Source organism: Ammospiza nelsoni, chromosome 26 (genome assembly GCF_027579445.1).
Source record: "Ammospiza nelsoni isolate bAmmNel1 chromosome 26, bAmmNel1.pri, whole genome shotgun sequence".
Lineage (NCBI taxonomy): Eukaryota > Metazoa > Chordata > Aves > Passeriformes > Passerellidae > Ammospiza > Ammospiza nelsoni.
In genome coordinates, this window is record NC_080658.1 from 960,747 (window position 1) to 982,492 (window position 21,746).

Below are 21,746 nucleotides of genomic sequence, written 5' to 3' on the forward strand. Positions count from 1 at the left end.
GCGGCTTGGAATACTTGAAATTCCCGTTCCCGGCAAATCCCAACCTCAAAGATCCCAAAATTTCCCATCTCAGCCCTAAAAACCGGGAACAGCCGTTCCCAAATCCCATCTCTGGGATTTCTAAAATCCCAAAAATTCAGGGAATTTTTGGTGCTTTTCCCGCCCTTCTCCCATTCCCGGCGCTGTCGGAATTCCCAGGGCAATTCCCAGAGGAAATTTCATGGATAGCCAAGAGATTCGTGGGAAGGAAGAGACCTCGGAGCATCTCCTGCTTTTCTCTGGGAAAAATTGGAAAATTGGGAAAAGCAGGAAAATGGGAATGAGATGGATCCAGACTGGAATGGAAAAAACAGGAAAAATCCCCAAAATACAGCAGGAAAATGCGAAGGAGACGGATCCAGCTTGGAATGGAAAAATGATGAAAAATTCCCCCAAACCAGCAGGAAAATAGAAATCAGACGGATCAAGCTTGGAATGGAAAAAACAGGAAAAATTCCCCCAAAAAGGAAAATGGGAATGAGGTGGATCCGGACTGCAATGGAAAAAACAGGAAATATTCCTCAAAAACAGCAGGAAAATGGGAATGAGACGGATCAAGCTTGGAATGGAAAAACGAGGAAAAATTCCCAAAAATACAGCAGGAAAATGGGAATGAGGTGGATCCAGACTGGAAGGGAAAAATGAGGAAAAATTCCCCAAAAATACAGCAGGAAAATGGGAATGAGACGGATCAAGCTTGGAATGGAAAAATGAGGAAAAATTCCCAAAAATGCAGCAGGAAAATGGGAATGAGGTGGATCCAGACTGGAATGGAAAAATGAGGAAAAATTCCCCAAAAACCAGCAGGAAAATGGGAATGAGATGGATCTGGCTTGGAAGGGAAAAGGAGGAAAAATTCCCAGCCCCACAGGACTCCTCCATCTGCTCCAAGAAATCCGGGAAAAGCGGAATTCAGGGAAAAGCTGGTTTGGATTTTTTCCACTTTTTCTGGCGGATGAGATTCCGGAACCATCCCGAGGCTCTTCCCTCCTGGAATTTTTCCTGATTTTTTTTTTCTTTTTTTTTTTCTTTTTTTTTGGGAAGCGCTTCCAGCTGGGATCGCGCACCTGGAGCTACCTCAGAGCCGCAGGGACCTTCCCACCGGAGGAGGAATTTTGGGATTGTTCCGAGGAGGAGCCGTTGGGGGAGGCTCCGGAACGTTCCAGAAGGGCGGCGGGGTGGGAGAATTCCCGAGAATCCCCCGGGAAAGTCTCCAGCACCTGCTGGATCCCGGCTCTTCATCCTCGGGCCGGAATTCCCGGGTTTTTTGTGGGAGAGGAATTCCCAGGAGCCAAAATCGTGGAATGAGATGGGGGGGAAAAAAAAAAAGAAAATCACGGGATGAGCCGGGCTGGGATGTTCTGCTGGGTTTGGGGAATGCTCTGATGGATCCAAGGGGGTTTGGGAAGTTCTCCTGGAGCACGAGGATTTTGGGGTGCTCCAGCAGAACGTGGGGAGGATTTCTGGGATGGATTCTTGGATCCTGGATCCCAGCATTGGGATGGCTTTGGATCTCAGGAGTGGAATGAATTCCTGGATCCTGGGAGTGGGGTGGTTTTGGGATCCTGGGAACTGAATGAATTTTTGGGATCCCAGCACTGGGATGGCTTTGGATCCCAGGAGTGGAATGAATTTTTGTAATCCCAGCCTTGGGATGGTTTTTGGGATCCTGGGAATGGGATGAATTTTTGGGATCCCAGCATTGGGATGGCTTTGGATCCCAGGAGTGGAATGAATTTTTGTAATCCCAGCCTTGGGATGGTTTTTGGGATCCTGGGAATGGGATGAATTTTTGGGATCCCAGCATTGGGATGGCTTTGGATCCCAGGAGTGGAATGAATTTTTGTAATCCCAGCCTTGGGATGGTTTTTGGGATCCTGGGAATGGGATGAATTTTTGGGATCCCATCGCATTGGGATGGCTTTGGATCCCAGGAGTGGAATGAATTCCTGGGTCTTGGCATTGGGATGGTTTTTGGGATCCTGGGAATGGGATGAATTTTGGGGCAGGGCATTTTCAGCGTGGGAAGAGCTGATCCCAAGCAGGGAACTCCTCCTCTCCCACGGCTGATCCCGGGAAATCCACAGGATCAGTCGGAACCAGGGTGGGAACTCAGCCTCAGGAATCTGCGGTCGGATCCCTTCAGCTCCTCAGACATCTGGCCTCACCCGGATCCAGAATTCCATGGAATTGCAGGAGGACACTCAGCCTTAACCCACGACCCCGCTAGTCCAGACCTGGGATCAGGGAAATTCCAGGAAATGGGAGGGGAGCGGGAGATGATCCCGAGAGTCCGGAACGCGCAGAGCCCGCAGAGCTGGGAATGATCTCGGGAATGATCCTGGGAATGATCCCGAAAATGATCCCAGGGACGATTCCAGGAACAATCCCAGCAACAATCCTGGGAATGATTTCAGGAATGATCTCAGGGATAATCTTGGGAATGATCTTGAGAACAATCCCAGGATCGATCCTGAAAATGATCCCGGAAATGATCCAGGAACAATCCCAGGAATGATCCTGAGAATGATCCTGGGAACGATCCCAAAAATGATCCTGGGAATGATCCCAGGGATGATCCAGGAACGGTCCCGGGAACAATCCCAGGGATGATCCCGAAAATGATGCCGGGAACGATCCCAGCGATGATCCTGAAAAGGATCCCAGGAATGATCCTGGGAACGATCCAGAAACGATCCTGGGGATGATCCCGAAAATTATCCAGGAACAATCCCAGGAATGATCCCGGGAATGATGCCAGTAATGATTCCAGGAACGATCCCAAACAACCCCAGGAATGATCTCAGGAGTGATCTTGAGAATGATCCCGGGAATGATCCAGGAACAATCCCAGGAATGATCTCAGGAATGATCCTGAAAATGATCCCAGGAACAATCCCGGGAATGATCCAGGAACAATCCTGGGAACAATCCAGGAATGGTCCCGAACATGATCCCAGGAATTATACTAGGAATGATCCAAGGAATGATCTTGAGAACAATCCCAGGAACAATCCTGGAACAACCTCGAGAATGATCCCAGGAATGATCTCAGGAATGATCTTGAGAACAATCCCAGGAACAATCCCGAGAATGATCCCAGGAACGATCCCAGGAATGATCCAAGGAGTGATCTTGAGAACAATCCCAGGAACGATCCCAGGAACAATCCTGGAACAACCCTGAGAATGATCCCAGGAACGATCTCAGGAATGATCCAAGGAATGATCCAAGGAATGATCCAAGGAACGATCTTGAGAACAATCCCAGGAACGATCCTGGAACAACCTCGAGAATGATCCCAGGAACAATCCAGGAACGATCCAGGAACAATCCTGGAACAACCCCAAGAATGATCCCAGAAACGATCCCAGGAATGATCCAAGGAACGATCCAAGGAACAATCTTGAGAACAATCCCAGGAACGATCCCAGGAACAATCCTGGAACAATCCTGAGAATGATCCCAGGAACGATCTTGAGAATGATCCCAGGAATGATCCAAGGAACGATCCAAGGAACGATCCAAGGAACGATCTTGAGAACATTCCCAGGAACGATCCCAGGAACAATCCTGGAACAATCCTGAGAATGATCCCAGGAACGATCCCAGGAACAATCTTGAGAACAATCCCAGGAACGATCCAGGAACAATCCTGGAACAACCCCGAGAACGATCCCAGGAACGATCCAAGGAACGATCCCAGGAATGATCCCAGGAATGATCCCAGGAACGATCCCAGGAATGATCCAAGGAACGATCCAAGGAACGATCCAAGGAACGATCTTGAGAACATTCCCAGGAACGATCTAGGAACAATCCTGGAACAACCCTGAGAATGATCCCAGGAATGATCCCAGGAACGATCCCAGGAACGATCCAAGGAACGATCTTGAGAACAATCCCAGGAACGATCCCAAACAACCCCAGGAATGATTCCAGAAACGATCCTGGAACGACCCCAGGAATGATCCCGGGACGATCCCAAAAAATGATCCCGGGAACGATCCAGGAACGATCCCGAAAATGATCCCGGGAATAATCCCAGGAACGACCTGGGGATGATCCCAAGAACGACCCCAGGAATCCTCATCCCCACCCAATCCCGATTTTTGATCTACCTCTTAGCCATAGGTGACTCTAGGTAGGGGCGACTCCCCCGGGCGTAGTTTTAGGGAGGAAAGGAAATTTAAATTAAAAAAAAAAAACAAAAAAAAAAACAAAAAAAAAAAACCCAACTTTTTAAAAGTTAAAAAAAAAAATTAAAAAAATAAAAAAAAAAATGAAAAAATTTACACTTTTTCCAAAGAAAACGTTCTTTACAAAAATATAGGATTAAAAAAAAAAATAAAAGATTAAAAAAAATAGGATTTATGGGATTGCTTTCCATTGAGGAAAGTGATTTTTGAGTCCTTGCAAGCTCCAGACCTCACCAGCCCCAGATTCGGGCTGTGACTGATTTTTTATTTTTATTTTTATTTTTATTTTTAATACTCAATTTTCCTTTTTCTTTTTTTTTTTTTTTTTTTTTGTTCCCTTGGATTTTTCCTCCTTCCCTCTCACCCCTCCGGCCTCCCCGCAGGGCTGGGGGAATCCACATTTAAAATTTAGGTTTTTTTCTATTTTTCCAACGGTTTGGGGTTTTTTTTTGGGGGGTGATGGCAGCAGGGGGGGAGCGGGGATGGAGCTGAATTTTGGGAGCATCCAAAGGTGCTGCTTTTCCCAGGAAATTTCAGGCTCTTTAGGTAAAAATCGTGATTTCTGGGGTGTTGTTTTGCCTCTTTTTTGAGTTGTTTTCACCTTTTTTTGCCCCTCTAACCTCTCCTGATCCACGTCCTTCCCTTGTCCTGGCATTTGGGATGGATGTGGGCTCTGCTCTTTTTCCAGGGAGGAGGGTTTTCCTTATTTTATTAAATTTTTTTTTTTTTTGGCCATAAATCGCTTTATTTCCACTGTTTCGCTGTGAAAAATAAAAGAGCAAAAACAGAGAAAGAAGCAAAAAAAAAAAATAAATTTCCAAGTGTTTGTGTGGATTTGTGGGATTGGGGAGGGGAAAAAGGGGAAAATTGAGGAATTAGGGAAAAATGAGGAGGGAAGAAAAAATAAAGGGGGAATTTGAAATTAAAAGGGAGAAAATAGAAGAAAAAATGGAGGGAGAATAGGAAAAGAAATGGGAAAAGGGGAAAATTAAAGGGGAAATGGGGAAGAAGAAAAATAAAGGGAAGAGGGAAAAATGGGATGAAGAAAAATAAAAGGAGAAATTACAAAAAAGAAATGGAGGGGAAAATAAAGAAAAAAATAGAGGGGAAAGAGAACTAATGGAGGTGATAAAGGGAAAAGGGACAAATAAAAGGGGGAAATTAGGGAATAGAGGGGGAAATGGAAGAGAAATAAAGGAAAATAGAGGAGAAAACTGAAAAATGGAAAAAAGAAAGGAAAAAATAAGGGGAAGCAAGAAGAAAAGGGGGAATAGAAGATAAATAGGAAAATAAATAAGAACTAGAGGAGGAAAAGGAATATAAAGAGGAAAATGGAGAGGAAATAGAGAAATTAAGGGGAACACGGAGCAGTGGAAAAATAAATGGGGAAAAGTTAAAAGAGAAAATTAAATAAATAAAGGGAAATGGAGAGGGGAAAAGAAATAAAGGGAAATAGAAGGAAAATAAGGAGATAAGGGGAAAGTGAGTGGGAAAAGGAGAAATAAAAGGGTAACAGAGAAAGAAAGGCTGAATAGAGGAAAAACATATTAATAAGTGGAAAATAAATAAAGTGGGAAATAGAGAAAAACGAGAAAGAAAGGGGGAGAAATAAGGAAAAAACCGCAGAGGAATAAAGGCAGAAATAAATTTACAATCCAAAAATAAGTTTAAAAACACAAAAGTAAAGGTGGAAGTCAGAGCGGCGGGGCTGGGGGCTGGCCCAGCGGGTGGAAGGGCGGCGGCACCGGGGTTCCGGACGGTTCCGAGGGCCGGGAATGTTTCGGAATTCCCGGATTCCCGAATTCCCGGATTCCCGGATTCCCGAATTCCCGGATTCCCGGATTCCCGGATTCCCGAATTCCCGGATTCCCGGCTTCCCGAATTCCCGGCTTCCCGGATTCCCGAATTCCCGGCTTCCCGAATTCCCGGATTCCCGAATTCCCGGCTTCCCGGATTCCCGGATTCCCGAATTCCCGGATTCCCGAATTCCCGGATTCCCGGATTCCCGAATTCCCGGGCAGCGGCTCCGGGACTTTCCCGCGGGCGGCGGGATAGGGTGGGCGCGCGGCGCCTCTCGCTACACCCAGCGGTCCCATGGTGTAATGGTTAGCACTCTGGACTTTGAATCCAGCGATCCGAGTTCAAATCTCGGTGGGACCTCGTGTTTCTTTTTGCCTGCCGCCGCCGCCCCGGGGCCGAGGAGGGGACAGGAAAGGACCGAATGAGGGTGAGAGGTTGCGGGGGTCGCACCGAGAGCGCCGGGGTCGCACCGGAGCTCGCCGCGCTCCATTTTGTGCGTGGGCTCCCGCGCTTCAGGGCGCAGGCGCGGGAGAAAGGCGGCTGATGGCAGCCGGAGGGCGCTCTCCGTTTTCCACCGCTGATTCGGTGAGCAGGACGTCACTCTGGCAATCCTGTATTTCTGTTGGCTGGCTCCGCGCTTAGACCCGCCTTCTACCGGCGAGGCCGGGAGCCCTCCGGGGAGACTCGCCGTCTCTGTTTTCCAACGCTGATTGGCTGTTCGGTCTGTCACTCTCATAAACTCCTATTTTTACTGGCTGAGAGCGCTCTTTGCACCGCCTCCTTCTTCCGCAATCCGTATATCCCGAGGGTGTTTTGCGCTCTCCGTTTTCCATCTCTGATTGGCTATATCTGCTGTCACTCTCCCAATATTCCATTTCTATTGGCTGCAACCTTCCTTTGTGCCCCCTCCCACTTCATCGAGCCCCCGGGAGCGGGTTCGCGCCCTCCGTTCTCCACCGCTGATTGGCTGAGCGGATGTCACTCTGCCAATCCCGCGTTGCTATTGGCTGAGAGCGCAGTTTGGCCTGCCTCCCCCTCAGCCTCCCGGCGCCCTCATGGCGGAGCCCTCATGGCGGGTTCGAGCCCTCACGGCGCTGCCCTGAGGCGCTGTGGGGCCCGCATGGTCCCGAATCCCCTCAGAGGCGGCTTAGCCGGCTCTGACGCACGTTCCCAGCCCTTTAACATCGATTAACGGGTCAATCCCCTCCGGCCGCGGCCCGGTTATCGCCCCGGATTAGGGGCAGCTCAGGCCCCGGAGGAGCCGATTGCCTCAAGGCCAAGAATATACTATTATTTTTATTTTTTTAACCTAAATAGCCTGAATTTGTCATGGAGCTTTGGCCAGGAGAAGAAGCAGCACCTTTGGGTTGCTTCCTAATCTCCAAATTAATTATGGGGCACCTCACATTCAGCTCCATCACCCCCCCAAAAAAACCCCACCAACCAACTCCATCAAAAAATAGGATTCTACCCAAAAAAATCCTAATAGGATTCTATCCAAAAAAATCCCAGCAGAACCATCAAAAACCCCACCAAAAAGTAGGATTCAGCCCCACTGAGCACCTGTGTTTTAAAGGCAAAAAAAAGAGTATTGGAGCATTAAAAAAACAATGTCAGTCACAAGCCGGCTCTTGGGACTGTGAGGTCTGCAATAAAATAAAATAAAATAAAATAAAATAAAATAAAATAAAATAAAATAAAATAAAATAAAATAAAATAAAATAAAATAAAATAATCATTATAAAATCCACTTTAGAGTAAAAATAAAGCCCATCAATTCTATTTTTTGGAGAGTATTTCCTGCAAGAAGCAGAGGCCGTGGTGGTGCTGGCGGGTTTATTGAGCGTCTGCGAGAAAGAACAAAACCACCTCGATTTTTGGGCTGTTTTGGGGTTTTTTGGGGAGTTTTGGGGTTTTGGGGGCCAGGGAGTGCAGGGAGGGGGTTCTGGCTGCAGGGGGGCCTCCCTGCTTGAGGAAAATCCACATTTTTCTGTCTTCTCCTCCCGTTTTTAGGGCGTCTGGAGCGCCTTTGCCCCGTGGTGAGGCTGAGCAGGGATCCAGGGGCAGGAAAATGCTCCAGGTGGGATCCAGAGGGATTTCCTTGGGATTTAGGGGTAGAAAAATGCTCCAGATGGGATCCAGAGGGATTTCCTTGGGATTTAACCAGGCTGGGAGGAGAGGAGGAGTGGGACGGGGCTGGAGGCATCACCCCGAGGGACTCCAAAATTCAAATTATTGCTGCCTCCCTTTTGGGGTCGGTGGCATTGGGGCAGTTTTTGGGAGAGTTTTCCCTGAGATTAAATAGAAACAAATCCTGGATTGGATTTTTAAAAGAGCAAAACAGCTCCAAACAGCAAACCTACCCCGCTGAACTCAGGAGCTGGCTGTGCCTCGGGGTTTTCCTGTCAAGCAGGGATTAAATTTACCCCAAAAAACCCCAAAAGGGAGCAGCAGGAGCGCTCGGGGATGGCTCCAGGTGACACCGAGCTGATTTTCCAGAGGTTTTCCAGAGGGGCAGAGACCTGGAGGAGGTGCTGGTGCCATCTCCATCCTCCCCAGCCCATCCCAGCCGGAATTCCTATGGAAGGGAGCTCCGGGATTTTGGGATGAAGGACAAATCCGGGCTCGGGGCTCTCTCTCCCCATCCCCCGCCCGCTCAGGCTGCTGAAAATGCAGAAGTTTCGCTTTTTTTTTGCTCGTGGGAACCCAAAGCTCAGCCGCGGCGCCCCGGCGGCAGCGGGGGTGGGGTTTGGGGTGTTTTTTTTTATCTTGTGAAATTTCTCCTTTTTGTCCCGTTTCTTGGCGCTAGGGTCGGTTCGGTGCTGCCCGAGGTCAGACTAGGGGGAAGCGGGAGGTGCCGGCGGTGCCGGTCAGCTGATGGTGCAGCCGCCCTTCTCCTTGAAGGGGTTCTTGTCCTCGGGCACGCCCTTGAGCAGCGGGTCCTCGCCCGCCATGGACTCGATGTACTCCTTGATCTCCTTGCCCGTCTTGGACACCTGCCCGGGGCAGATAATGACAGTGCGGGGGCAACGGAACCGGGATCCGGACCGGGGGGATCCAACCCGGGGATCCGAACAGGAGAGCTGGACTGGGGGATGCACACCGGGGATCTGAACCAGAGATCTGAACTGGGGATCCAAACCTGGGGATCTGCACTGGGGATCCGAACAGGGGAGCTGGACTGGGGGGTCTGAACTGGAGATCTGAACTGGGGGATCTAAACCCGGGGATCTGAACTGGGGAGCTGGACTGGGGGGGTCTGAACTGGGGAACGGCACCGGGGATCCGAACCGGGGATCTGAACCGGGGATCTGAACCGGGGATCTGAACTGGGGATCTGAACTGGGGATCTGGACCGGGGATCTGGACCGGGGGATGCACACCGGGGATCTGAACCAGAGATCTGAACTGGGGATCCAAACCCGGGGATCTGCACTGGGGATCTGCACTGAGGATCTGAACTGGGGATCTGAACAAGGGGATCCAACCCTGGGGATCTGAACCGGGGATCCAGACCGGGGATCTGGACCGGGGGATGCTCACCAGGGATCTGAACTGGGGATCTGCACTGGGGGTCTGAACCGGGGATCCGAACTGGGGATCTGAACCGGGGATCTGAACCCAGGGATCTGAACTGGGGATCCAACCCAGGGGATGCATACTGGGGATCTGCACCAGGGATCTGAACCAGGGATCTGAACCAGGGATCTGAACCGGGGATCTGAACTGGGGATCTGCAGTGGGGATCTGCACCAGGGATCTGAACCGGGGATCTGAACCGGAGATCTGAACCAGGAATCCAAACTGGGGATCTGAACTGAGGATCTGAACCGGGGATCTGAACCGGGGATCTGAACCGGGGATCTGAACCAGGAATCCAAACCGGGGATCTGAACTGAGGATCTGAACCGGGGATCTGAACCGGGGACCTGAACAGGGAGATCCAGACTGGGTGTCTAACCCTGGGGATCCAACCGCGGGGGATCCAACCCTGGGGATCTGCCCTGGGGGATCCAAGCGGGGGGATGCACACTAGGGGATCTGCACTGGGGCCAGCCTGGGGCTGGGGCGGGGGAGCAGGACATGGACCTGGGATGGGGCATCCCTAAACTGCCCCTGGGGCATCCCTAAACCACTCCTGGGGTGTCCCAGAAATCCCCAAAACCACCCCTGGGGTGTGCCAGAGCATCCCAAATAAGCCCCGGGGTGTCTCAGGTTATCCCAGAGCTTTAGGGGCAGTGTGAGCGCTCCTGCCTGGCTTTAGGGGCAGTATCGGTGTTTTAGGGGCAGCGTGGGTGGATTTCAGACCCTGGGGTTCTCTCCCTCCCCCAGGGACGGCCATCCTGCCCTGGCTGCAGTGAGGCACTCACCATCTGCCTCTCGTTCTTCACCTCCTTCTTCAGCTGGTCCAGCTCCATCTTGAGCAGCTCCTTCTCGGTCATGTCCTGAGCCATGGTGCCCTGGAACTGGGGCACAGCCGGTTGTTGGGGTTATTGCTGAGGGGGATTGCGTCCCCCCAGTGTCCCTGAGCAGCGCCTGGGACGCTTCCCAACCTTCCTGAGGAATTAAACACATTGCAGCTTTCCTTTCCTCCAGCTTTTTACAGCATGGTTCCTTCATTGTCTGCACTCCCCTGGAAGTTTTGGGATCGTGGAATTTGGGAAAACCCAACTCTTCTTCCCAAAAATAAACCCCCATGGGACCCATGCCCCGTGCTCCTCTCCATCCCTGGGGTCACCGCCAGCCCCGGGAGCGCCCAGACCCAGGAGGGAGCAATTCCTGGTCCCCAAACGGGCCTGGAGGGGCAGAGGAACTCACCTGGGGGCCGGGGGCCGCCCCTGTGCGCGCCGGGGCCGCTCAGAGCCCCATGGAGGGACGGGACGGGAGGGGACAGGACAGACAGGACAGACAGGACAGACAGGACAGACAGGACAGACAGGACGGACAGGAGAGCACAGGAGCTGCTGCTCTGCCGCTCTGGGTACCGGCAGCAGATGTCTTTGCCGCTAAGCCGATAATGGACTCAGCGGCCTAAGCCGCTCAGGTGTTGGGAATTAGCCCCAAAGCCCGGCCCGGCCCACAAAGCCCGGCCTGATGGGGCCGGGGGGGCAGCGGGGCTGGGGGGTCCGGCCGGGACAGACGGGGAGACCCCCGGGACTGCCCGGGAGTGGCCGAGTGCTGCCCGAGAGGCGGGAGTGACCACGGGAGTGACCACGGGAGTGACCGTGGGAGTGACCACAGGAGTGACCACTAAGACTGACCACAGGAGTGACCCTGGGAGTGACCCTGGGAGTGACCCTGGGAGTGACCCTGGGAGTGATCACGGGAGTGACCCTGGGAGTGACCACAGGAGTGACCACGGGAGTGACCACAGGAGTGACCACAGGAGTGACCACTGAGACTGACCACGGGAGTGACCCTGGGAGTGACCACGGGGGTGACCACGGGAGTGATCACGGGGTGATCCCTGGGAATGACCCCAGGAGTGACCTCTGGGAGTGACCACTGGGGGTGGCCCTAGGAATGACCACTGAGAGTGACCCTGGGAGTGAACTCGGGAGTGACCACTGAGAGTGACCCCTGGGAATGACCCTTGGAATGACCCTGGGAGTGACCTTTGGAGTGACCACTGAGAGTGACCTCTGGGAATGACCCTTGGAATGATGCCCGGGAGTGACCCCTGGGAACGATCCCAGGAGTGACCACTGGGAATGACCCCAGGGCTGACCCCAGGACTGACCCCGGGAATGACCCCGGGAATGACCCCGGCATTAACCCCGCACTGACCCCGGGGGTCCCGGCGGTTCCCCCCGGTTCGTTCGGGGGTCGGGCCGGGAGCCGCCGGTGCCGCTCGGAGCGGGATCGCAGGAAATCCATCACTTCCCCGGGATGGGCTCAGGAAGGGCCGGGCCGGGGCTGGGCCGGAGCCCGGGAGGCGCCGGGGCAGCACCTGGGGCGGGGCGGGAGCGGAGCCGGGGCCGCCGGGGCTTCCCGAGCGCGAATTTCCTGCGGGGATGGGAACGCGCAGGGCCAAGGACGCGCTGTGCCCTGACAGGGGCTCACCGGGGCTCACCGGGGCTCACCGGGGCTCACCAGGGCTCACCGGGGCTCACCGGGGCTCACCGGGGCTCACCAGGGCTCACTGGGGCTCACCGGGGCTCACCGGGGCTCACCGGGGCTCACCGGGCACCGCGGGGCTCACCGGGGCTCACTGGGGCTCACCAGGGCTCACCGGGGCTCACTGGGCACCGCGGGGCTCACCGGGGCTCACTGGGCACCGCGGGGCTCACCGGGGCTCACCGGGGCTCACCGGGGCTCACCGGGCACCGCGGGGCTCACCGGGGCTCACCGGGGCTCACCGGTGGCACAGATGGGGGTCAGGGTGATTGTAGGGTCTGGGTCCTTCTGGGGTCTGGATCCCTTGGGGTCTGGATCCTTTGGGGTCAGGATCCTTTCAGGCTCTGGATCCTTTTGGGGTCAGGGTCCCTTTGGGGTTGGGATCCTTCTAGGGTTGGGATCCTTTTAGGGTCAGGATCCTTCTTGGGTCAGGATCCTTTCAGGGTCAGGATCCTTTCAGGGTCGGGATCCTTTTGGGATCTACATCCTTTTGGGCTCTGGATGCCTCTGGGGTCTGCATCCTTGTGGAATCGGGATCCTTCTGGGGTCGGGATCATTTTTGGGTCTGCATCGTTCTGGGATCTGCATCCTTCTGGAGTCTGGATCCTTTGGGGTCGGGATCCTTCTAGGGTCGGGATCCTTTAGGGGTCCGCATCCTTTTGGGTTCAGGATCCCCGTGGGCTCCCTCCCGGCGCTCCATGCCGGTTCCCGTGCCTCACACCCTTCCCATCCTCCCCGCCGCCCTCCCCGCCGCTCGCCGCCTGTCCCGGGCAGGGCGGGGTGTCCCGGGGGGGAACGGGGACACCGCGGCGCCCGCGGGCCCTGCGTCAGCACCGGCAGCGCCTTCAAATCGCGCCCGGGAGGAAGTGGGGCCGGGCCGGGGCCGGGGCCGGGGCCGGGACGGGACCGGGGCGATGTCGGAGCTGGAGCGGCTGCGGCTGAGCGAGATCCCCGCGGGCCGGGAGCGGCTGCGGGAGCAGCACGGGAACCTGCTCAGGGTGGCCGAGTACTGCCACAGCAACTACCTGCAGGTGAGGGCCGGGCCGGGCCGAGCCGCGCTGAGCCGGGCCGGGCCGGGCCGGGCCGGGGGCGATGCTGGAGCGGGGCCCGGCTGCCCCGAGCATCCCCTGGCTCCGCTCCCGCCGCTCTCCGCTGGGTGCCCCGGCTGGTCCTGTGCCCCCCGCGGCAGCGCCCGGCGGGTTTGGGGTGCGGGGGGGTTCTCTGGGGGGTTGGTAAGGCTGGAGAAGCCCCGGGAGGGGGCTGGGGACAGGTGGGGGGCGCAGGGGCTGGGAGGTGGCACCTGGCGGGGCCTGTGCGTGCGGGCGAGCGTGAAGCTGCGCTGGTGTGCTCGTCCTCATCCTCACCCCATCCCCATCCTCATCCTCATCTTTCCCATCCTCATCCCCATCCCCATTCCCCTTGTCCTCCTCATCCTCCTCATCCTCATCCTCCTTCTCCTCGTCCTCCTCATCCCCATCCCCATCCCCGTCCCCGTCCCCATCCCCATCCTCCTTGTCCTCCTCATCCTCCTCACCCTGCCTGGCTCACCGGGGACCGGAACAGGATTTTAGGAGATGGAATCAGGAGGAAAATGCCCATTTTGTCCCTCCCAGCCGGGCAGGGCTCCCCGTGTGCCCACCGTGGCTCCTGCCGGCCCCGAGGCGGCTCCGCCATCGCGGGGCCCGGAGCCGGCGGGGCAGAACCGAGGGGAAATGAGCGGAGCTATTTCGGGAGCTGAGCCCCGGCACGGCTGAGAGCAAACCCCGGCACGGTTCAGAGCCCCGGCACGGCTCAGCACGGCTCAGAGCCCCGGCACTGCCGCTGCCACCCCGGCCGTGCCACACGCAGCCTCTCTCTCTGGCTGTCCCCTCCCCAGGGCTGGCCCGGGCACTCGGTGAGCCCTGGAGCCCCCGGGCCCTCATTCCCGGTGCGATCCCGGCCCGCATTCCCGACGGGATCCCGGGCCTCATTCCCGGTGCAATCCCGGGCCCTCATTCCTGACAGGAATCCCGGGCCCTCATTCCTGACAGGAATCCCGGGCCCTCATTCCCGGTGCAATCCCGGCCCTCATTCCCGGTGCAATCCCGGGCCCTCATTCCCGGTGCGATCCCGGGCCCTCATTCCCGGTGCAATCCCGGGCCCTCATTCCCGGCGCAATCCCGGGCCCTCATTCCCGGTGCAATCCCGGCCCTCATTCCCGGCGGGTTCCCGGGCCTCATTCCCGGTGCAATCCCGGCCCTCATTCCCGGCGGGTTCCCGGGCCCTCATTCCCGGTGGGACCCGGGCAATCCCCGCATCCCCCGCCGCCGGGCCCGGGGGAAGTTGAGGCATTTGGAAAGCAGAAGGAAACCCCGCGGGCTTGGGCAGGGAGCGCTCGTCCCACGGCCCCGGGCTGTGTCCCCTCCCCCGGGGGTTCGTCCCACGGCCCCGGGCTGTGTCCCCGCTCGGGGTTCGGCGGTGATTCCTCGTCCCACGGCCCCGGGCTGTGTCCCCTCCCCCGGGGGTTCGTCCCACGGCCCCGGGCTGTGTCCCCGCTCGGGGTTCGGCGGTGATTCCTCGTCCCACGGCCCCGGCTGTGTCCCCGCAGGCCGGCGACAAGCGGCGGGCGCTGCAGGAGACGATGGCGCTGAGCACGCAGTCCCTGGCCAGCGTCACCTACCAGGTCAGCAGCCTGGCCCGCGCCTTCCTGCGCCTCATGGACCTGCAGGCGGCCCAGCTGCGCCAGCTGGAGGCCGATGTCGCCTGCGTGGCACAGGTGGGACCGAGGGGACCGGGGAGGGCTGGGGACAGGGCCTGTGGGCGGCTCCGAGGGGCTGCAGAGCCCCCGAGCACTGGGAATGCAGGGCCAGCCCCAGGAACGGCCTCGGGGCTTTCTTTCCCTGTCACACCTGCCCAGCCCAAAGCGTCCCTAAATCTCCCAGTGGCCACCCTGAGCTTGGGCACGCTGCTGAGGGGTCCTGGAGTTTGGGGACACAGAGCCTGGGGACGCTGCTGCAGGATCCCAATGGGCGCCCAGGGCTTGGGGACACTGCTGAGGGGTCCTGTGGCCACCTAAAACTTGGGGACACTGCTGAGGGGTCCTGTGGCCACCTAAAGCTTGGGGACGCTGCTGAGGGGTCCTGTGGCCACCTAAAGCTTGGGGACGCTGCTGAGGGGTCCTGTGGCCACCTAAAGTTTGGGGACGCTGCTGAGGGGTCCTGTGGGCACTCTGAGCTTGCTGACGCTGCTGAGGGCCCCGTGGCACTTTGGGGACGGTGTCGCCTCGGCAGAGCGTGGACATCCACAAGGAGAAGGTGTCGCGGCGCGAGATCGGCGCCCTGACCGTCACCAGGAGGTGCCTGAGCTTCCAGAAGGTTCTGCCCCCGCCGGAGCCCCCCGTGCTGGAGCCCTACTACCGCAGACCCCTCAGCTTCAGCGTGCTGGACGGCGTGGGCCACGGGGTCAAGGTGGGGGCCCTTGGGTGGCGTTCATCGGTCCCCGGTGTCCCCAGTGTCCCCAAGCGTGCCCTGAGGGGGGCACGGGTGGCTCTGACCCCTCCTCCATGGAGAAACGGGGTCTGTCCGTGCCCGCTCAGCTTTGGGGGCCTGGCACCCCACAGAGGCTTTGCCAGCTCTGCAAACCCCACAGGAGGGGTTTGGGAGCCCCATGGACCCTCCCCACTGCAGAAATCCCCACAGGAGGGGTTTGGGTGCTTTAGAGCCCCGTGGAGCCTTTGCCAGCTCTGAAAGGTGCCCACAAAAGGGTTCTGGAGGCCTCTGAGCCCCACAGATCCTGCCCCACTCCGGAAACCCCCTCAGGAGGGGTTTGGGAGCCCCATGGACCCTCCCCACTGCAGAAATCCCCTCAGGAGGGGTTTGGGAGCCCCACGGATCCTGCCCCACTGCAGAAACCCCCCACAGGAAGAGTTTGGGAGCCTCAGAGCCCCGTGGAGCCTTTCCCAGCTCTGAAAGGCGCCCACAAAAGGGTTCAGAGGCCTCTGCGCCCCACGGATCCTCCCCCACACCGGAAACCCCACGGAGGCCTCGGGGCGGGCGCTGCCGCGGTTCCCACGGTGCCGCTGCTGCCTCGGGGCCGCCCCGGTGCCTCCCGCGGCCCCCGGTGCCTCTTGCTCGGGCAGGGACGGCACCCACATGTGTCCGTGTGTCCCTGTGTCCATGCGTCCCCATGTCCCCGTGTGTCCGTGTGTCCGTGTGCCCGTGTGTCCCCATGTCCCTGTGCCCGTCTGTCCCCGTGTTCCTGTGCCCGTGTGTCCCCGTGCCCGTGTGTCCCTGTGTCCATCTGTCCCCATGTCCGTGTGTCCCCGTGTCCCGTGCCGCAGGACACCAGCACGCAGCTGTCCCGCACCGGCACCCTGGCTCGCAAAAGCACCAAATCCTCCTCGGCCCAGGCTGCGGGGACACTGGGGTGAGACTGGGACTGCTGGGTCACCAGGGGGTGGTGGCATGTGGTGTGGATCCCATCCCATCCATCCCATCCATCCCATCCATCCATCCATCCCATCCCATCCCATCCCATCCCATCCCATCCATCCATCCCATCCATCCCATCCATCCATCCATCCCATCCCATCCCATCCCATCCATCCATCCCATCCATCCATCCATCCCATCCCATCCCATCCATCCCATCCCATCCATCCCATCCATCCATCCCATCCCATCCATCCCATCCCATCCATCCCATCCCATCCCATCCATCCATCCATCCCATCCCATCCATCCCATCCCATCCCATCCATCCATCCATCCATCCCATCCATCCATCCATCCATCCCATCCATCCCATCCATCCCATCCCATCCCATCCCATCCCATCCCATCCCATCCCATCCCATCCCATCCATCCATCCCATCCATCCATCCATCCATCCCATCCCATCCCATCCATCCCATCCATCCATCCCATCCCATTGATCCCCTTGATCCCATGGATTCCATTGATCCCATCCCATTGATCCCATCCCATCAATCCCAACCCACCCCGCTGATCCCATCCCATCCCACTGATCCCATTCCAACCCACCGATCCCAACCCATTGATCCTACGGATCTCATTGATCCCATTGATCCCATCCCACTGATCCCATCCCATATCAATCCCATGGATCCCACTGATCCCAACCCATCCTGTCCCATCTTGTCCCATTGACCCCATTCCAACCCACTGATCCCATCCCATGGATCCCATGGGTCCCCATGATCCCATTGATCCCATCCCATCAATCCCATGGATCCCATTGATCCCATGGGTCCCCATGATCCCATTGATCCCATCCCATCAATCCCATGGATCCCATTGATCCCATGGATCCCCATGATCCCATTGATCCCATCCCATCAATCCCATGGATCCCGTTGATCCCATGGATCCCCATGATCCCATTGATCCCATCCCATCAATCCCATGGATCCCATTGATCCCATGGATCCCCATGATCCCATTGATCCCATCCCATCAATCCCATGGATCCCCATGATCCCATTGATCCCATTCCATCAATCCCATCAATCCCATCAATCCCATCAATCCCATCAATCCCATCAATCCCATTGATCCCATGGATCCCATGGATCCCCATGATCCCATCCCATCAATCCCATGGATCCCATGGATCCCCATGATCCCATTGATCCCATCCCATCAATCCCATGGATCCCATTGATTCTATCCCACTGATCCCATCCCATCCCATCCCATCCCATCCCATTCCACTGATCCCATCGCATCAATCTCATTGATCCCATTGGTCCCACTGACCCCATCCCACTGATCCTATTGATCCCATCCCATCAATCCCATTGATCCCAATGACCCCAGTGACCCCAGTGACCCCAGTGACCCCAGTGACCCCAGTGGTCCCCTCAGGAGGAGCAGCCGTGTCCCTGAGCCGGTGCAGCCGCCCGTGGTTCCCGCGGGGAAGCTCCCGAGCGGCTCCTGCGGCTCCTCCCCGCTGCCCCCCAGGTACCGGGGCGGCTCCCGTGCTCGGGGTTTGGGGGGAAAATGGGGGTTTTGGGGAAAACGGGGGTTTGGGGAGAAAAACGGGGGTTTGGGGGAAAACGGGGGTTTGGGGGGAAAAACAGGGGTTTGGGGGGAAAATGGGGGTTTGGGGGAAAACGGGGGTTTGGGGGGAAAAACAGGGGTTTGGGGGGAAAATGGGGGTTTGGGGGAAAATGGGGGTTTGGGGGGAAAACAGGGGTTTGGGGGATTTGCTGCCCTGACAGGGCAAGGATGTCCTTTAGGGAGAGGGGGAACAGTGGAAATGATGGAAAATAATGGGAAATTATGATGGGAAATTATGATGGGAAATTATGATGGGAAATTACGATGGGAAATTATGATGGGAAATTACGATGGGAAATTATGGGAATTATAGGAATGATGGGAGTGATGGGAAATGGGGCAGGGGGTGGGGAAGGGTTTGCCCAGCTGCAGGTGCCACACGGTGCCACCTTGTCCTGGCACGGGTCACTGCCTGTGCTCAGCGTGGGGACACAGGGACCCCCACCCTGACCCTGCTGCTTCCCCCCGCCAGCTCCAGCGGGACTCCGGCAGCTCCTGGGGACGGAATTCCTGCCCCGCCACCGCTGCCAGGGCCACCCCCGATGGCACCGTCCCTTGCTGTGCCACCCCCGATGGCACCGTCCCCACCAGGGCCACCCCCGATGGCACCGTCCCCTCCTGTGCCACCCCCGATGGCACCGTCCCTTGCTGTGCCACCGTCCCCTCCTGTGCCACCCCCGATGGCACTGTCCCTTGCTGTGCCACCCCCGATGGCACCGTCCCCTCCTGTGCCACCCCCGATGGCACCGTCCCCTCCTGTGCCACCCCCAATGGCACCGTCCCTTGCTGTGCCACCGTCCCCTCCTGTGCCACCCCCGATGGCACCGTCCCTTGCTGTGCCACCCCCGCCTGGCGCTGCCATCCCCCCTCCGCCGCCCCTCCCCGGGCACCTGCTGCCCCCTCCCCCTGCGCACCTGGCCGTGCCCCCGCCGGAGCTCCCGCCGCCAGGTGAGTGCCCGGTGCCCGGGGCGGTGACAGGGGCACGGGGGGCACCGTGTGCCCCGTCCCCGTCCCTCCGGAGCCCCTCACCCCTTCTGGGGTCTCGCAGCCCCCGATGACCTCGAGCTGCCGCCACCACCCCCGGCCGAGCCCGGCTCTGGGGACCCGGCCCTGCCACCGCCACCGGGCGCAGAGGAGCCCCCGTGGGCCCCGCAGAGCTACCTGTGGTAAGGTACAGGGGGGCCTAAACCCTGGGGAGGGGTACAGGGGGTCCCAAAACCCCTTACAGAGGGTCCCAAACCCCTGGGGAGGGGTACAGGGGGTCCCAAAACCCTTGTAGAGGGTCCCAAACCCCTGGGGAGGGGTACAGGAGGTCCCAAAACCCCTTACAGAGGGTCCCAAACCCCTGGGGAGGGGTACAGGGGGTCCCAAAACCCCTTACAGCGGGTCCCAAAACCCTTGTAGAGGGTCCCAAATCCTTGGAGAGAGGTACAGAGTGTCCTAAAGCCCTGTAGGAAGGTACAGGGGGGCCTAAACCCCGGGGGAGTGGTACAGGGGGTCCCAAAACCCTTGTAGAGGGTCCCAAATCCTTAGAGAGGGGTACAGAGTGTCCTAAAGCCCTGTAGTAAGGTACAGGGGGGCCTAAACCCCTGGGGAGGGGTACAGGGGTCCTAAGTCCTTGGAGAGGGGTGCAGGGGGTCCCAAACCCTTGGAGAGAGGCACTGGGGTCCCAAAACCCTTATAGAGGGTCCCAAATCCTTGAAGAGGGGTGCAGAGGGTCCTAAAGCCCTGAAGAAGAGTACAGAGGGTGCCAAAGCCCTGGAGAGGGGTACAGGGGTCCCAGACCCCCAAAGAAGGGTACAGAGGGTCCCAAACCCCTGCAGAAAGACACAGAGGGTCCCAAACCCCCTGGGTCCCCTGGCCCAGCCCCTGCCATGCCCAGCGGTGCCACAGCCGCTCCTGTCCCCTGCAGTGGCTCCGTGTGTGCGTGTCCCCATCCCACAGCGGTGGCTCCGTGTCCGTGTCCCTGTCCCCAGATGCGGCTCCGTGTCCGTGTCCCCATCCCTCAGTGATGTCCCCGCTCCCCGGCCCGCGGCAGGAGGACACCGAGGACACCGAGCTGGGAACGCGGCAGGGAGGGAGCTGATCCTGGGGGCAGCCCTGGATCCCCGGGCTGCATCCCAACCCTGGATCCCTGTGCTGGATCCCTGTGCTGGATCCCTGTGCTGGATCCCAGCCCCACATCCCAACCCTGGATCCCTGTGCTGGATCCCAGCCCTGGATCCCTGTGCTGGATCCCAGCCCCGCATCCCAACCCTGGATCCCAGCCCTACATCCCAGCCCTGGATCCCTGTGCTGGATCCCAGCCCTGGATCCCTGTGCTGGATCCCAGCCCCACATCCCAACCCTGGATCCCTGTGCTGGATCCCAGCCCTGGATCCCTGTGCTGGATCCCAGCCCTGGATCCCAACCCTGGATCCCAACCCTGGATCCCTGTGCTGGATCCCAGCCCTGGATCCCTGTGCTGGATCCCAGCCCCACATCCCAACCCTGGATCCCAACCCTGGATCCCAGCCCTGGATCCCTGTGCTGGATCCCCGGGCTGCATCCCAACCCTGGATCCCAGTCCTGGATGCCAACCCAGAACGGGACCCTGGGCACAGAGCAGAGCTCGCTGTCCCCGGGGGCTCCAGGGATGCTCCAGCCCCAAAACCCCATCCCAGAGTGTCCCCTGCTCATCCCCTGCCCATCCCCTGTCCCACCCTGCTGCTCCAGGGGTGCTCCAGCCCCAGAATTCCACCCCCGAGCATCCTCTGTCCGTGCCCCGTCCATGCCCTGCCCACCCTGCTGCTCCAGGGCCCGAGGATCAGGATCCGGAGCAGGATCCGGAGCAGGAGCCCCCTCGGTGCAGCCCAGAGCTGTGTCCCACCCAGAGCTGTGTCTGTCTGTCTGTCTGTCTGTCCGCAACACAGAGCTCTGTCCGTCTCACACGGATTTGTGTCTTTAATTCCATGGCTTTGAGTTCCGCACAGTCCGAGGGAGGAGGAACAGACTCGGGGCTGCTTTGGTCGGTTCCTGCCGGGTCCGGGGGAGCCAGGGCTGCCCTCGGGGGCCGGTAAGGCTGTGGATAAACCCGGGATAAACCCGGGATAGATCCAGGAGGAGCCAACCCCTGGAGGTGGCCCTGAAGAGTGCAATTAGAAGGGGGAATTAATTAATTAATTAATTAACACTGCGGTGGGGAGGAGGGGAGGGTTTGGCCTCTGGGGACCCGGTGCCAGAAGTGACCCCGGGGGGACTGGGGAACCTCGGGGGTGCCCAGGTCAGGGGGATTGACCCTCCCTGGGGCAGGAGGGGCCCCACAGGATCCGGGATTTCCCAGGTGGAATTCCCAGTGGGATCAGGGATTTCCCAGATGGAATTCCCAATGGATCAGGAGCCCAGGGAGCAGGGATTTCCCAGATGGAATTCCCAATGGACCAGGGATTTCCCAGATGGAATTCCCAGTGGGATCAGGGATTTCCCAGATGGAATTCCCAGTGGGAGCAGGGATTTCCCAGATGGAATTCCCAGTGGGATCAGGAGCACAGC

At 58.1% G+C, this 21,746-nt stretch overlaps 2 protein-coding genes and 1 non-coding gene across 3 annotated transcripts; 2 read left to right on the plus strand and 1 right to left on the minus strand.

Annotated features, from left to right (window-relative positions):
- The first annotated feature begins 6,326 nt into the window (after positions 1 to 6,326).
- TRNAQ-UUG (transfer RNA glutamine (anticodon UUG)) lies at positions 6,327 to 6,398 on the plus strand. The gene has a single exon. It is a non-coding gene; the product is annotated as a tRNA-Gln (tRNA).
- Positions 6,399 to 7,875: 1,477 nt separating this feature from the next.
- Positions 7,876 to 13,835, minus strand: GNGT2 (G protein subunit gamma transducin 2). Its single transcript, XM_059488991.1, has 3 exons — positions 13,704 to 13,835; positions 10,409 to 10,504; positions 7,876 to 9,034 (listed from the first exon to the last, which is right to left on the minus strand). The coding sequence occupies exons 1-3, from the start codon at positions 13,827 to 13,829 to the stop codon at positions 8,909 to 8,911; spliced, it is 348 nt and encodes a 115-aa protein (XP_059344974.1). The 5' UTR covers positions 13,830 to 13,835; the 3' UTR covers positions 7,876 to 8,908.
- On the plus strand, positions 13,030 to 20,556 carry ABI3 (ABI family member 3). Its single transcript, XM_059488944.1, has 8 exons — positions 13,030 to 13,186; positions 14,743 to 14,910; positions 15,425 to 15,601; positions 16,474 to 16,559; positions 18,021 to 18,116; positions 18,688 to 19,163; positions 19,264 to 19,381; positions 20,192 to 20,556. Coding segments are annotated over exons 1-8 (1,239 nt in total). The 5' UTR covers positions 13,030 to 13,069; the 3' UTR covers positions 20,193 to 20,556.
- Positions 20,557 to 21,746: the final 1,190 nt, after the last annotated feature.

What these genes read in the sequence shown, in the direction of transcription:
- GNGT2 (XM_059488991.1), bottom strand. Translation starts at nt 13,829, where the DNA reads ATGGCGGAGCCGCCTCGGGGCCGGCAGGAGCCACGGTGGGCACACGGG. An exon ending in AAATCCTGTTCCGGTCCCCG is followed by an intron (nt 10,505 to 13,703) that starts GTGAGCCAGGCA and finishes GCTGTGCCCCAG; the next exon opens with TTCCAGGGCACCATGGCTCA. An exon ending in TGAAGAACGAGAGGCAGATG is followed by an intron (nt 9,035 to 10,408) that starts GTGAGTGCCTCA and finishes TGCCCCGGGCAG; the next exon opens with GTGTCCAAGACGGGCAAGGA.
- ABI3 (XM_059488944.1), top strand. Translation starts at nt 13,070, where the DNA reads ATGTCGGAGCTGGAGCGGCTGCGGCTGAGCGAGATCCCCGCGGGCCGG. An exon ending in GCGTGGGCCACGGGGTCAAG is followed by an intron (nt 15,602 to 16,473) that starts GTGGGGGCCCTT and finishes CCCGTGCCGCAG; the next exon opens with GACACCAGCACGCAGCTGTC. An exon ending in TCCTCCCCGCTGCCCCCCAG is followed by an intron (nt 18,117 to 18,687) that starts GTACCGGGGCGG and finishes TCCCCCCGCCAG; the next exon opens with CTCCAGCGGGACTCCGGCAG.